General features: G+C 49.6%; 1 protein-coding gene across 2 annotated transcripts in view; it reads right to left on the bottom strand.

Annotated features, from left to right (window-relative positions):
- Positions 1-15,638, bottom strand: part of LOC147667594 (palmitoyltransferase ZDHHC5-like) — a 483,616-nt gene that overhangs the window by 172,176 nt on the left and 295,802 nt on the right. For both annotated transcript variants that reach the window (XM_086948798.1, XM_086948797.1), the window contains exons 6-7: positions 15,506-15,597; positions 1,555-1,687 (exon numbers count right to left, since the gene is read on the bottom strand). In XM_086948798.1, the coding sequence (XP_086804924.1) occupies positions 1,555-1,687; positions 15,506-15,597 (225 nt within the window). The remainder of the gene's footprint in view (positions 1-1,554; positions 1,688-15,505; positions 15,598-15,638) is intronic.

The raw sequence follows: 15,638 nt of genomic DNA on the forward strand, positions 1-15,638 counted from the left end.
TCGGTGCCGAAGAGTCTTTCGGTGCCGAAGAGTCTTTCGCTGCCGAAGAGTCTTTCGCTGCCGAAGAGTCTTTCGCTGCCGAAGAGTCTTTCGCTGCCTAAGAGTCTTTCGCTGCCTAAGAGTCTTTCGCTGCCGAAGAGTCTTTCGCTGCCTAAGAGTCTTTCGCTGCCGAAGAGTCTTTCGCTGCCGAAGGGTCTTTCGCTGCCGAAGGGTCTTTCGGCCTCGGTGTCGAAGGATCTTTGTGTTTCGGTGCCGATGGAGAGGTGGAATCGGCACATGTGGCTTTCTCGGTGCCGAAGCACCTGAAGGCGTAGTTGTTTTCCTCAGAGCCGAGCTCGAAGGCTGGGCTTTAGGAAGAAGTACTTGGTCTCGACTGGGCCCCTTAGGCGGAGTGCTGACCTTCGCCTTTGGCTTGGGCAGTGCATGTGGTGCAGGGGCAAAGTATTCACGGGTTGACGTGATGGAATCGAGTCATCCGAGTCCTCTGCCTCTGATATAATCTGGAGATCAGGCGAATCTTCTTCCGGAACGAGCGGAACCTCGTCGTCGAAGATATCCTTCGGTGCTGGGGCTGATCTCCTCATTTAGTGTCGACAGGCCCTCCGATCCCGGATGGTCTTTTTCGATCGGAAGGATGCACAAGCTGGGCAGGTCGACTCTCCGTGATCCGGCGATAGACAGAGGATGCAAACCTTGTGATGATCGCTATATGGAAATTTTGCTCGCATACCGGGCATTTCTTGAACGGAGTTCTTTCCATGTGGTGTAGGCCGCATGGCGTCGATAGGCCCAGCGGCCCGCGTCGATGAACCGGAATCGAGTCGATGGCGTCGAAAGTTGTATTTGCTGTCGATGTTAGTTATAGGAAGTTTTTGCCCTTCGAAGTTGGTGAAAAAGTTTTTCTAGCCGGAGCGGAGAAACTTTCATCCGAACCCAGTGGCGGAATAAAACAATCTAAGGATGGAGCCGATGCCCATGCGCAGTATTGTCCAAGGGAGGAGTCACCTATATCGTGACTACAAAGACTTCTCCAAGAAGACAACAACCTGCAATCATCCGAGCCCAACACCAGGTGGAGATCTAATGCATAGTGTATGATCTGCAGCTCATATGCCTCGAACATACTGTTCTCTTTGTATTTTGGCCTACTGGTCAAAATATGTCAAATGCTGCCTTTTTGGGGGATATTTCCTACTTGATAGATTGCAAAACGTTGTGTTCAGGTACCTCGCACACGTGCGATATTCAGAAAGAATATAATGGTAAAGAATCCTAGCTGCCAAAAGCGGAGCACTGAACAGCCAATCGCCTATGCAGCATGCTTGGCCAAGGAGCTTATAGGCACAGTGCAGCTTTTTTGTTATTTCAGTGACGGTGATGGTATCTGCCCACGTTCTGACATTTTTTCAGTTGTAAAAAGGTGGACTGCAAAGAGTGAGTTACCAAGGCATGAATACACAAACTATTTTTTCTTACCCTGTTTAGTTTCAACCTCTCTAAAATTCATTTCTCCATTAAACAACCTTACCACAAAATGGGCTGCTACTCTCTCACCTTTGATCTTTTCAGCTCTGCTTGGATTCCATTGTCCATCAACTTGACAGTGATTTGACTATCGGAAATGTCTGGTCGTAGGAAAGGGGGCTGAACAACAACTGTCATTTCCTTCTTCCGCCTTCCCAGGTAGCTGCATAAAGAATAGTAGAAAACCAGTCAAATGCTTCTGCAGACTCAGTCAGACAAGTTTCTGTGAGTAGGTTAGGCAGACAGTATTCAGAATGCATGCATAAATAACCAGTTAAGAAGAAGTGACTTGTATATAACTAGAGCTCTCCAGAGGTGGTATCTTGACTAGATACACATGCTTGAATCATTCCACTTAATTGAGCTAGGCAGTCCAGCAATAGCTTCAAAGCAGCCTAAGGAGTTTACACAGTGCACGTTTAGTATTACTAGCACCTCAGTTGAAAACTATCCAAATGTCTGTCAAAGTGTGTTTACTTTCCCCCGTATTTCTTCAGGCAACCATACCAATATATTTTAAGTAAAGCATGATGGGCCAGAAAAGCTTTTCTATAGTGACTTTTTTAATTTGGTGGCTTCTTTTAGAAATAAAATGTGTCCACTTTTAGCCTTTAAAGGACTGCAAATACACATGTATACATAAACAAAAATAATAATAGCCTTGCTCACAACCATATTGGAAAGTGTTCTATACACTGTGCAATATTACGTGAATATATACAAAATACTCCCCTTACATTTCAAGAGGAATATTGAAATTACCATATTACGCACAATACTTCAAAACAATGAATCTCCCAAAAATTACTCTACTAATGTTCTAATTCTCTAAACATGACTGAAAACTAATTGCTGCTCAGATTATAAAGTATCTCGCATACATTCCACCCCAATGGGTTTGCTATTGCTATCTTTATTGACTTGTCATGGCAAAGATCAAAAACAAAAAATGAAAATTAGCGCCGGTGTCTACAACGCAAATTTAGTAACATCCCAGAGGGCAAATGATATTGTGTTGAAGTACATGTATCCTTGACTGATGAAGACAACACAAAGTTCATACATTATCTAAATATTTTAATATCTTGCCATAAACAGCATCTGCCGTAACCCAGGCCTTATGTTCACACAAGCATAACACAGCTTTTTCATTAGAACAGAGTTGTAATGAGAACCCACCCTTCCTTTCTTTCTTCCAAAGGTAGTGTCAAAATTTCATGTAAACTAAACAATTTAGTTGCCAACCTTCTTACCAAACCTTTCGACCCCAGCTGAAAGGGCTCTTCACCTGCTAGATGACAGAAGGGTACTGAAACTCTATTTATACAAAACAAGAGAGATCAGACAAACTGACCATCTATTCATAAACTATGGCCCACTAAGGACTGCCCTTTTCACTTCAAAGCGGTACAAAATGGGGTGGTGATGGACGGAGCATCTGAACCAATCAAACACTCACACCCAGTAAACAGATCTGGGTTTAATCCATCATCGTTCTTTAGCCCACTCTGCCACCCCAGTTCAGACATGGCCATATGCAAATCAGTCTGACCCTGTGCCTCATGGGAACAGTCCAGCCCGAACTGCCAAGCCATGCCTTCCCTGGACCGGAGACAAGATTCCTAGGACCGGTTTCTGGCATTCCAGCCGTCTTCAGCCAGGCTTGCTTGAATCCAGTGGCAAAGTGAGCAAGGGACTCAGGTCTGAGCATACCCTGCATATGGCCATGTCTGAACTGGGGTGGAAGAATGGGCTAAAGAATGGTGATGGATTAAACCCAGATCTGTTGACCAGGTGTGAGTGTTTCATTGATTCAGATGCTCCGTCCATCACCACACCCTTTTGTACCGCTTTTCACTTTAAAGCAGTTAATTTCTAAATGGATCTTATGGTAAATGTCCTGGATGCTTCACTCTGGAGAAAAGGCATGAAACCGTCCAGTATTCAGAATGGCTCAGACAGGAGCATATGAGAAGGACTCAGGACTGACTTCTGCATGTTGACAGTACATTCCTGAGGTTCACTGTCATCTGGAGGTGGTTGACAACTCTCTAGGGTAAGCCTGCCTTCAGCAGCCAGTCGACTTAGGGGAAAACGGATAGCCCAACCCCCAAAGGTGTGCTGCAACCACCGCTATGACTTTCAGAAAACCAGAGGAGCACTGACGAGATCAAGGAAGCAGTGAAAACTGAAAATGCTCTTGGCTTACTGTAAAGGTCAGGAAGAGCATGACGGAGATGTGGAATGCAAATGCTACTTACCAGTATGCATCTGTTCTTGGCATGTAGGGCTGCTGACATTCATATCTGTGCATAGATCGCCGCCTAGTGTTGGGTCCGGATGATTGCACATTGTTGTCCTGGAAGAGTCTTCGAAGTAGGTGGCTCCTCCCCTGGACTACAGTGCGCATGGGCATCGCCTCCATCCCCAGATTGTTTTTAGCCATTGGCAGAGATGGAGTGAAGTATGTTAGTGATGACCATGCTATTGAGCATATATATATATGAAGACTGCAGCTGCTACAGGCGCCGGGGAGGAGGGTGGGCGATATGAATGTCAGCAGCCCTATATGCCAAGAACAGATGCATACTGGTAAGTAGCATTTGCAGTTCGAGGCATGTGGGCTGCTGAATTCATATCTGTGCATAGAATACATAGCAGTCCCTCCATTAACGGCGGCCGCCCGTGCCAGCTGCAGCAGTCTGAAAAAGTGTCTTGAGAACAGCCTGACCAACAGCTGCCTGCTGTTTTGAGTGCACGTCTACACAGTAATGTTTAGTGAAAGTATGTGTGGTAGACCATGTGGCTGCTCTACAAATATCTTCTAAGGGAATGTTACCTAGGAAAGCCATAGAGGCCCCTAACTTCCTGGTGGAGTGGGCTCTTGGTGGGATAGTGAGAGTGCGTTTAGCTTTAGCGTAACAGATTTGAATGCATTTCACAATCCACCTAGCGATCCCAGCTTTGGAGATAGCGTTTCCCTTGTGGTGTGAGGCAAAAGCAACGAAAAGCTGCTTGGTTTTGCGAAAATCTTTTGTCCTGTCCACATAGTACATCAAGGCCCTTTTAACATCAAGGGTGTGGAGCATCCGCTCCGCCAGCGTCTCTGGGTTTTGGAAAAACACCGGCAACTCAATTGTCTGGTTCATATGGAATTGAGACACAACCTTGGGTAAGAATTTAGGGTTAGTGCGGAGCACAACCCTGTTAGCATGTACCTGGAAGAAAGGTTCTTGGAGGGTGAGCGCCTGCAGCTCGCTAACCCTCCGTAGCGATGTAATTGCTACTAAGAAAGCAACCTTCCAAGTCAGAAACTGTAGCTCACAAGAGTGCAGTGGCTCAAAGGGAGGACCCATCAGTCTCGTAAGAACCACATTGAGGTTCCACTCTGGAGCTGGTGGGGTCCTTGGCGGAATGACTCTTTTGAGTCCTTCCAGAAAAGCCTTGATAGCAGGAACCCTAAAAAGTGACAGGTGTTGCCTGTTTTGAAGGTATGCTGCCATAGCAGACAGGTGAATGCGGATGGAAGAGTACGCCAAATTGCATTGATACAGGTGGAACAGGTAACAAATGATGTTTTGAATCGAAGCATCTAGCGGATCAATATTGTGGTTAACACAGTAAATGACAAACCTCTTCCATTTAGCCGCATAACAAGCTCTAGTAGTGGGCTTCCTTGCCTCCCGAATGATGTTCATGCAATCGGGAGGAAGATTGAGGTAGCCAAACTCTAGGACTTCAGGAGCCAGATCGCCAGGTTGAGCTGTTGCGGATCTGGGTGCTGAATGTCGCCATGGCTCTGAGTCAGAAGGCTGGGAGTGAGATGAATCCTTTGATGCGGTACCACGGACAGTTCTAGAAACGTGGTGTACCATGGTTGGCGAGCCCACGTCGGAGCAACCAGGATGAGAGTCATCGAGTGCTTCCTGAGCTTGCGTGCCACCAGCGGTATCAGAGGTGCTGGGGGAAAAGCGTACGCAAATCTGCCTGACCAGTTCATCCACATCGCATTGCCCTGTGATTGCGGGTGTGGGAATCTGGCGGCGAAGCTTTGGCATTTTGCGTTCTCCTTTGTGGCGAACAGGTCTATCTCTGGATGACCCCACCTTTGGAAGTACGGTTGGAGTACTGATGGATGTATCTCCCACTCGTGCATTGGATGGCTGTGCCTGCTGAGCAGGTCCGCCATCTGGTTGTCCTTGCCCGGGAGATGCTCCGCCATGAGGAAGATGTTCTTCTGAATGGCCCACTTCCACATGCTCTGAGCCAGATGAGACAGCTGCGGAGAGTGTGTGCCTCCCTGCTTCTGAATGTAGTACATGGCTGTCATGTTGTCCGTCCGGATCAACACGACCTTGTTGCACAGATGTACTTTGAACGCCTTTAAGGCCATGAAGATTGCCATCAGTTCCAACACATTGATGTGCATCTTCCTTTGCTGTAGTGTCCATAGTCCCTGCACCGTGTAGTGGAGTACATGCGCTCCCCATCCCTGGAGAGAAGCGTCCGTTGTCAGGATAATCTGCGGCACAGGCTCTTGGAATGGTCGGCCCTTGCAAAGGTTTTGTGGATTCCACCAATGCAGAGAGTTGTATGCCCGACCGCTCACCAACACCAGGTCTGTCAGTTGCCCATGAGCCTGAGTCCACTGACGTGCCAGGCACTCCTGAAGCGGACGCATATGTAGCCTCGCGTGCGGGACAATGGAGATGCAGGAGGCCATCATGCCTATCAACTGCATGAACACCTTCGCTGGAAGCGAGTGTTGAGGTCTGAATCGTTGGATCAGCGTTTGGATACTGGCGATTCTCACTGAATTTGGCTGCGCAGTGGCTGCCAGAGTGTTTATTGTCACGCCCAGATACTGTCGTACATGGGCGGGCTGGAGATGGGATTTCGGGTAGTTCAGAGAGAATCCCAGATCGTGCAGGAGATGAATGGTGCGGGACACGTGGTCGGCGCACTGTTGTTCTGTCCTTGCTTGAATGAGCCAGTCGTCCAGGTAAGGGTAGACGTGGACGTTCTGGCGTCGCAGATGCGCCGCCACAGTCGCCAGGCACTTCGTAAAGACCCGTGGCGCTGTGGTGACTCTGAACGGCAGAACCCTGAACTGGTAGTGCTGGTTTTGGGTCGTGAATCTGAGATACTTCCTGTGGGAAGGATGCAGGGGGATATGAAAGTATGCGTCTTTCAGATCCAACGTAGCCAGGAAGTCCCCCTGTTGAAGCAGAGGGAGCACCTGCTGCAACGTGAGCATATGGAAATGCTCCAAGAGAATGTACCAGTTGAGGGGCCTGAGGTCCAGGATGGGCCGCAGGGAACCGTCCTTTTTGGGGATTAGAAAGTACAGAGAGTAAACTCCTGTACCCCTTACCTGCAGTGGGACGAGCTCTATTGCGCCTTTTTGCAGCATGACCTGAACTTCCTGCTGCAACAAGAGCAAGTGCTCGCCGGACATAGGACGGCTTCTTGGAGGTATGTTCGGTGGAGTGGAGGTAAGTTCCAGACAGTAACCGTACTAGATAAGAGACTTGACCCACCTGTCCGTGGTGATGGATCTCCACGCGGGCAGGAACTGCTGGAGTCTCCCCCCGACCGGTGTTGTGTGGTCGGGGGGCAGTGACAAGGCGTCACTGCTTGTTGGCGGCGGTGGACCTGGAGCTGTTGTTTCCACGTCCCCTGCCTTTGATGTTGTTGCCTCTGTAGCCACCTCTACCCTTGTTGGTGTATGAGGTTTGGGTATTGCCTTTGTAGTACTGAGTGGATTGCGATGCCTGACCCCTTGAGGCGCCTCTGGTATTGGAGCGGCGAAAGGAGCCACCCCGAAACTGCTGAGATTGAAGGGCCCCCATAGACTTAGCCGTGTCTGTATCTTTTTTCATTTTCTCAAGCGTCGCATCCACCTCAGGGCCAAACAAATGGTCAGGATTAACCGTCTGGTTCAGGATGGTCGTTTGTATATCAGGTTTAAACCCTGAAATCCTAATCCATGCATGCCTTCTGAGCAACACACTAGTGTTGATCGCCCTGGATGCCGTATCAGCCACATCTAGTGCACATTTTATGGAAGCGTTTGTGATGAGCTTTCCCTCTTGAATTAACATCTCCCCTGCCTCCTTGTACTGGTCAGGCAAGTGCTGCAGTAGTGCCTCTAGGGTGTCATAATGAGCCCTATCGTAGCGTGCGAGTAGGGCCTGAGTGTTCGAGATGCGCCAAATGTTAGCTGCCTGTGCAGCAATCCGCTTCCCTGAGGCCTCAAATATTTTCGACTCTTTGTCTGGGGGAGGAGCGTCACCAGTTGTCTGTGAGTTCGCCCTCTTGCGAGCGTTGGAAACGACCAAAGAGTCTAGTGGCAAGTGTCCCTTGATATATGTTGGATCCGAGGGCGCTGCCTTATATTTTTTATCAATGCGTGGATTGATAACACGTGCCCGAGTGGGCTCCTTGAAGACCTCCTGCGCGTGCTTGAGCACTCCCTTGAGCATTGGCAAAGTTTTGATTGACTTTTCGGCCACAGAGAAAGTGTCAAACAAAAAGTCTACATCCACAGGATCGGAGTGCAGCTCGACATCGTGGTTAGCTGCAGCTCTCTCAATTAGCGCGTTGAAGGCAGCAGAGTCCTCCGTTGGCGAAGTTTTTGGCGCAAAGAGATGTGGTTCCTGACCCGACTGCGGGTCCTCGGGGTCGCCTCCGGCAGACCAAGGTTCATGTTCCTCCTCCGGATCCGAGTACGCCGGATAGTTGTACTCGACCTCTTCCTCGTCGTCATCCCCCGCGGTAGAGCGAGTTGGGGAACGCGGCAGGTCACTTGGGGATGCCGGCGCCGGAGGCGCTGAAGTACCCGCAGAGTCCCTTTTGTTTTTTAGAGGAATGCGAAAGTGTTCCAGCACCGGCTCCGTGGTGATTTTTCTCTTGAGGAGGGACAGTTTCCCAGTATTGGCGTCGATGATGACTTCACGACGTTCTTCGTCCGCGAGTGGTTGGAGCCGAGGTTTAGCCACCACCGGAGACGCTTTGGGCGACGACACCTCCTTCGAGGGCACCCCAGCCACCTGCTTCGGAGCGAAGGCCTTCGGTGTCGACTTCGGCGGTAGGGTGAAGCGGATAGGCGTGTGCGCCTTGGATGGCTTCTGCGCGGGCTTCGACACTCCAGCCTCTGGGTCTGGAAGCTCCGCGGCTTTTCGAATCCGTTGCAGGGACTCCTGGACCTTCTTCGAGAGGGCTGGAGAGGGAGCGACCGTATCGCTTGATTTCCCTGATTTGGGAGTTGTGTCGGCGAGAGGCAGTGTCTTCGGAGTCGACGCGGTACCCTCCTTGGCTCCGGCGGCCGGGGAAGCCTGAGCTTTGGGATCGCCTTGACGCTTCTTTGAAGCCTTCTTCGGGTCGTCGACCGCGACCATCTTCGGCGCCGACGCAGCCGCGTCGGACGACTTTGCTTTCGGCACCGACCCAGATGCCTTCGGGTCGGCCATCTTGGCTGGACTGTCCATGTCGGCCATTTTGGATTTCTTAGGTTTGGACGCCTCCAGAGCCTTCTGTACGGCTTTCACTTTCGGTTTCGAAGCCGGAGCTGTTGAACCCGAAGGCTTCACTTTCGTTTTTGAAAAAGTGAGTGGCACCTCCAAAATGTCCGTGGCCGGGCTCGTAGGCGGGGCTGCTGGACTTAGAACAGGGTCTTGGGTAAGGCCCGAAGGCGATCCCTCAACCTGGGCCGCAGGAAGGGGGTCGACCCCTGAGTCAGTCCGGGGGTGCTCGTCCTCAGAGCTATCCCCCACGGTGGCAATGGCCGTATCGTCGTCCCCTACCTCGTCGTCGGCTTCGTCAAACTCCTCGTCCCCTGCGTCGTAGGCCTCCCCCTCGGACGCAGGGCTAGAGTCCGAAACCTGCTGGACATCGTCGCCTCCGACGTCTTCCTCGAAGATGTTGTCCGGCGGGGGCGCAGACAGTTAGGCCTGGAGTCTCGCAGCCCGACGAATCTTGAGGGTCTTCTTGCACCGGAACTTCGAGCAGGCCATGCACCTGGACTCGTTGTGGTCCGGCGACAGACAGGTGTTGCACACTGGGTGCACGTCGAGGTGCGAGTACTTCGCGTTGCAGACCGGGCACCGTTTAAACGGAGTCCGTTCCATGGCCGGAGCGTCGTGTGGGCCCGTCCGCGCCGAGAGCACGCGGAAGGGCAGCGAGAGTTCGGAGCTGGAGAAAACAGTAAACCTGAACGAAAACGATACCGGCGCCAAGCCTAAAGACCTTTTGGTCTCGAGTTAAGTGAGTTAACAACTATCGGTCCCGACAGAGGGAACCGACACACATCCGAACCCAATGGCGGATAAAAACAATCTGGGGATGGAGGCGATGCCCAAGCGCACTGTATTTCAGGGGAGGAGCCACCTATCTTGTGATACTTCGAAGACTCTTCCAGGACAACAATGTGCAATCATCCGGACCCAACACTAGGCGGCGATCTATGCACAGATATGAATTCAGCAGCCCACATGCCTCGAACATAAGTGTTCTGCGATCCAGTCCACCATGCTGTCCCAAGGGCCAAGAGCAGATAGCATCTGAAATTTCAGGAGCATCTTGAATTTGTCCTTCTCAGTCGCTGAGAGGGTGAAGATCTAAAACAGGACAAAGGTTTCCGTCCTCCTTCACCATAAGTAAATAGTGTGAGTAACACCCCGTTCTTAATCTTAATGGACCCGGTCAATGGCCCCTTCGGCCAAAAGGGCCAGCACTTCCTGCCATACGATGGACAGATGACCCTCGATCAACCACTCTGAGCTGTGGAATCTGTGGCTGCTAGAAAGGAAAGGGAAGGAAGGGCATAGCCCTGATTGGCGAGGCCAGTATTAGGTAAAGTATCCAGTCCACTGGCATCCTGAAGCTCTTCATACCAGTTTTCATTGTAATACTGGAGAACATCTCAGTCATCATAGTTATCGTTGTTTGAATCTGTGTGAAAAAGACAGTAAAATCTGAGCCTTACCATGTGGTCAAGGCTAAGTATTGTAGTCTGTAGGTTGCCAAGTGGCTGCACGTCAGTCTGCACCGGGAGCAACTTTGTTAGAGGTCGTGGTCAATTCAGTTTGGAGTCTGATAACACGTAGAAATAGGTAGCTTCATCTGGTGTTGATGCGAGAGGCATTGGCACAGTGGGCACAGAGGGTGATGCCATGACCCAAGTCTTTACTGAACCCGGGCCAAGCAGATTGGTGTGAAGGGGGCGATTCCCACTTGGATTTCTTTGACGCATCCGAAGACTTCGACAGCGATCTGCCACAAGAAGGACTTTGGAAGCAGGACCTTCCTTTCGTCTTTGACTGGATGCAGCATGGATTCTTCTTGTGTTTGCCAAATTTAGGATCATCTGGGAACAGTTGCCACAGGCCCTGGAGCCCTGATCTGACCTCAGACACCACAAGGTCTGTAATAGACAACAGCCCCCACATTGTTTAAACCCTCTTAAGAGGTAGCACTCCGCTTACACACTGGTAAATTGTTTAGAAAAAGCCTGGTCAAAAACCAGAGAGAGGCTACAGATCAGCGCCAAAAAGAGCAAAAATAAACAAACTGCGTGCAGGGCTGGTGCGTATATAAGGCTATGCTCTTTACCTCTGAGTGGAACAATAGCAGAACAAAGCAGTACTGCTCCAAAGATTTCCGTATCCAATTTGACACCTGGGCTATGCGTAAGATGGGGAATCTGTGGTCACAAGAATTCCTCAGAAGTAGCTTTTTCTCTGCATTGGAAGACTTACGACTTACCTATACCTTAGGCAGTGCTTCTTGACATTCTACACAAGCAGTGTGCCATGTTGACTTTGCCGTTCCAGTGGCTCTGCAGTGCCAGTGTGTATGGCCTTGGTGAGGGAACCCTGGGGGACCCTCTTCAGTCCCAATGCCCTAGTTACCAGATAGGGACACTATTTACTAGGGACTTACAGAGGGATCTGAAAATGTGCCAATCATGGTACAGTTTTAGGGAAGGAGCTTTGGCACAGGGGACCCTGGGCATTTCACTGAGTGATCTACCCAGGTCTGGTTCAGGGTTTTTGGAGCCTCCCTGAATCTGATCCTATACTCCTCAGTGGTGAATACAAAGCCCTCAACCAGGGCACCCTTCTTGAGGTCATAGAATTCAGTATCATTCTCACTGAGAGTCAGGAGTCTAACCCTCCAATTTCCCACATTATAGCACTCCATAGCTTCCTGTGGACCTGTCTGCTAAGACAGGCTCTCTCAAAAGCAATTAACCGTTTGGTGATATCATCACCATCAAAGTATTTGGGACAATCCCTTTGGGGATTTTTGGGTCCCTCCCCATGTATTATTTTGCTACCACCAGAGATGGGTCCTAACCCCATCGTAGCTCTTTCTTTTTCTATGGCCAGGAGCTTAGCCTCCAAGGCAATCCTCTTGGCCAGTTTCTGAAGATCTGCATCTTCAGTGTCTACCTCCCCTAGGACACTTCTGGGGTCACTTCCAGTAGTGTTACTATCGGAGGGAGTAGTGATGGACTCAGAGTCCTCCTCCTCCATCTCTTGTGATTCATCATCCTCTTCCCCGCTGGGAACTGCTGCAGATGGCCCTTTGTGGGTTAAGGACCCCAGGGCAAGTTTCCATACCTTGCACAGCTCAAAGAGCTGTGGAACTTTCAGACGCACATAAGGGGAAAGGTTAAGCTCCTGGGAGCTCCCTGGGGTCTCAGACATGGTATTTAATGTAGTTAGGAACTTATTAGGAACTTACAAAAAATGCTAAGGACTGCAAGAGACCCAACTACTTTACAGACAATTTCTAAACAGTGGGGGACTAAACCAAGGCCCTAACACCATTTTAAAGTAACTTTTGAAAAACAAATCGAAAGGTTGGAAAAATATTTTAGCTAAAGACAATTTTGGATTTCTCTTGTGAAATCACGTATCAATCAATTGGTACAGCAAATGCTCAGTCTTGTACCCCACGGCTGCACCACTAATGTAGGAAGCTGGCTCTTTATGTGATATACCAATAATTAGGCATATTATTGTCCAGAAGTTCCCCCTGGAAGAGTACATGGCTTCAATGCAAACCGAAGGGGCTCAATTATTGATACTGAGGTTTAGCAGCCTTAGGCCTAACACAGAGGGGGGCAAGACATTTGTTGTACACACAGTGATTATCAAATGCGACATCTCAAAAAGGAGATCCACATCAATATTAGAAAAATAAGCTTCTTTCTAGGTTTACTTTAAGACCAAGATCTACGTTCAAAGGTGAGTTTGTTTTTCCTAAATACTTTTCGCTTTAAAAAAATTGACTTTTAGTGCAATTTTCAGTTGAGCAATGTTAACCTATGGGAGGAAAACAAGAATGCAGTTTTCTAGTTAAGTATACAACTTTCAAATCCAGTCTTCAGGGTTTCAGGCAACACAAGGCACATCACCAGCGGCATAGGGGCAGCCGGTGCAGAGTTAAAATTCGGAGTTGGGTGCCCAATACTAACCAATTGCGACTGGAAGTGATCGAAGATGCACTGTTTACTGTTAAGTAAAAGCGGTGTCTGGGTTCAATCTCTGGGAGTTTAGGCAAGCATTTGAGGGGCCACAGGACAGCACCAAACATGCACCCTCAGCGGCACAGGGTGACCAGGTGCAGAGTGCCACCACAGCATCAGGTGCCCAACGCAAACCAACGGAGGAGATCGGTTTCGGAAAAGGGCTGCAGGCTCTGGCCAGGAGGCCAGACGAAGAAATCCAACAGCTGCCCAGGTAAGCACTGATGCATGGGGACGTAGGGACACTGTTGGGTCGAGCTCCCCAAGGCCCAGAGGCTTCGGATGCAGGAGTGGCCTTTGATGTCGGAAAAAGCTTACCAGAGCAGGTTGCGGTTATGGGGAGGGGGTCTCCGGGTTAAGGCTGCAGGCGTCAGTGTGGTTCCCAGGAGGGGTCAACCTTCAATTGACTTGGGCTCAGGACCGTTGGGGAACCTTCTTAGGACGGTGGGTCACTTGGGCTCGGGCCGGAGGTACTGGTGCAGATGTGGGTCCGGTGGTCCAATTCCGCAGGCCTCAAACGTCCTAGGTGTTGGTTTCTTGTGGACAGGACCACTGGAGTTCTTGATCTTTAATGAAGGCAGGGTTTTGGAGGTCCTTGCGCCTGCAGGACGAGTCAACTTTTGTAGCTTGGGCGAAAGGCAGTAGACAGGTCGGCAGGGTAATACAGAGTCAGTCACTGGTCCTCCTCCTTTCTTGCTGTTGTGGCTCTCCAGTGTCTGGGCTTCGTAGATAGGAATCTGAAATTCAGGGTCTGGGGGTGCTACTTAAATACTAGATTTAGGGGTGTTGCAGGCGAGTGACAAGTAGGGACCCATGGGTCCCTTACCTGGGGTTTCTACACCCTCTATTGCGCCGCCCTCCTGTGGGAGGGATGCATAGACCTAGCCCTGATTTGATAAGTCCCACCATCTTTCAGATGGTGGGCACTGAAAAATGTGCTTCACTTCACCTCCAGCACCTGACAGGTGGAGTTGGCAAAGGGGGCGCACCTCCTATTCTCACTTTTCTCACCAGTACTCTGGCCAAAAGTGGGGGTTTGCGATGGGGTGGCATTCACTGCTAGCAGCAGAGGCTTGGATTGCATTACAAACGCAGCAAGACCTTTGAAGCTTCTCTCTCGCACACTGCACCTGCCTGGGGGAGGTGTGACATCTCCGCAAAGGATGGACTTTGTTTCTGGCCTCAGAGAGTAAGGGCTCTCACCCCATGGGTCCAGAAACATGTCTGGTGATGTCAGGCTGCTAAAGATAGTCAGAGACCACACCAGGTTTGGTAGGTTTTCAGGGGGAACCTTTGTTTTTAATAAATCCAATGCTGGCATCAGTGTGGGATTATTATCATGGTGCTGGGGAACTCAAGTTGTCAAGTTTGCAGGCGATGTACTCTATATGGCTTCCCTGGCATAAGATTAGACTTAAAAAATGTATAGATATATCTCCTCGTGCAGATATGCCCACAGCTGAGATATAATGCACCCTGCCTTCAGGCTTCTAAGACCTGCGAGAGTGGTGACTTCTCTATTCCTTAGGCAGTGCTGCTTGATATGGCACACAGGCAGTTTGCCATGTCGACTTTGTCGTTGTTCTCTGCACCAAGGCATGCAGGCTACAGTGGCAATTTTCATGGCCTTGGTGAGGGGTCCCTAGGGGATCCTCAAGTACCAATGCCCTAGGTACCAGGGCTACCATTTACTAGGGACTTACAGGGGGTGGCAGTTGTGCCAATCGTGGTACAGTTTTAGGGGAAGGAGCTCTGGGACAGGGGACATGGTAGGCTAACCATGTCAGAAGAGGTAATTTCTCAGAGTAACAGTGGAGGGAAAACCTCCCCCTCCACACCGCTAACCACTGAAGAGGAGACAGCCCACTGAAATAGAGCTAAGAATGTTTGATGGAAACCAAGGGAAGTCATTAGTACTCTTCGAAGAGGGCCTAGGTCTTTGGCCTGAAACAACTTCTGTTGGGGTGGGGAACTGAGTTCGAGGAAGAGAAAGAAGCTGCAGGATGATTGAAGTCAAATGAGTCTCTTGCCCAGAAAAACAAATGGCCATGGCTAGGTAGAAAAGACTGGAGTCTAGCAGTCAGAGAATTGCCCCTCAACTTGCCAGCTTTGCAGTGCTGAAGGAACTTTCCATTGGAAAGGTTTCATAAGTTTTTTGATTTGCTCAGGAAAGTGTCTTTTTCCCGGGCTTCCAGTTTCAGATGCAAAGTCTTAAGCCATGCTTGTCTGCACATAAAGCTCACGTTCTTGGAAATTGTTTAAATAAAGTTCTGGGCACAGCATAGCCTTGAAGTAAGGAGGTGCTATGGTCTAACTTGTGCTATAGACACAGCCTGTACAGTGATGAATAAAGTAACCATTCATGTGCGCTCGCAAAAATAAAGATTACATGTGCATAGAATCTGGAAAATTGAATTGAAAAATTGGGTTAAAGTAAACACGAACCGTGGTGCCGGTGAACTGCAGATGACATGGCTAATGTTTCTCCAGCAGCCGTTGGTAAATGGATTCACACCACCTCTGAATTTACCTGTAACCTAGGTGGACAAGAAGAGAGAAAACCAAACAGTTAGAAGTA

This window comes from Lissotriton vulgaris, unplaced genomic scaffold (assembly GCF_964263255.1).
Source record: "Lissotriton vulgaris unplaced genomic scaffold, aLisVul1.2 SCAFFOLD_409, whole genome shotgun sequence".
In the NCBI taxonomy this organism is placed as follows: Eukaryota; Metazoa; Chordata; class Amphibia; order Caudata; family Salamandridae; genus Lissotriton; species Lissotriton vulgaris.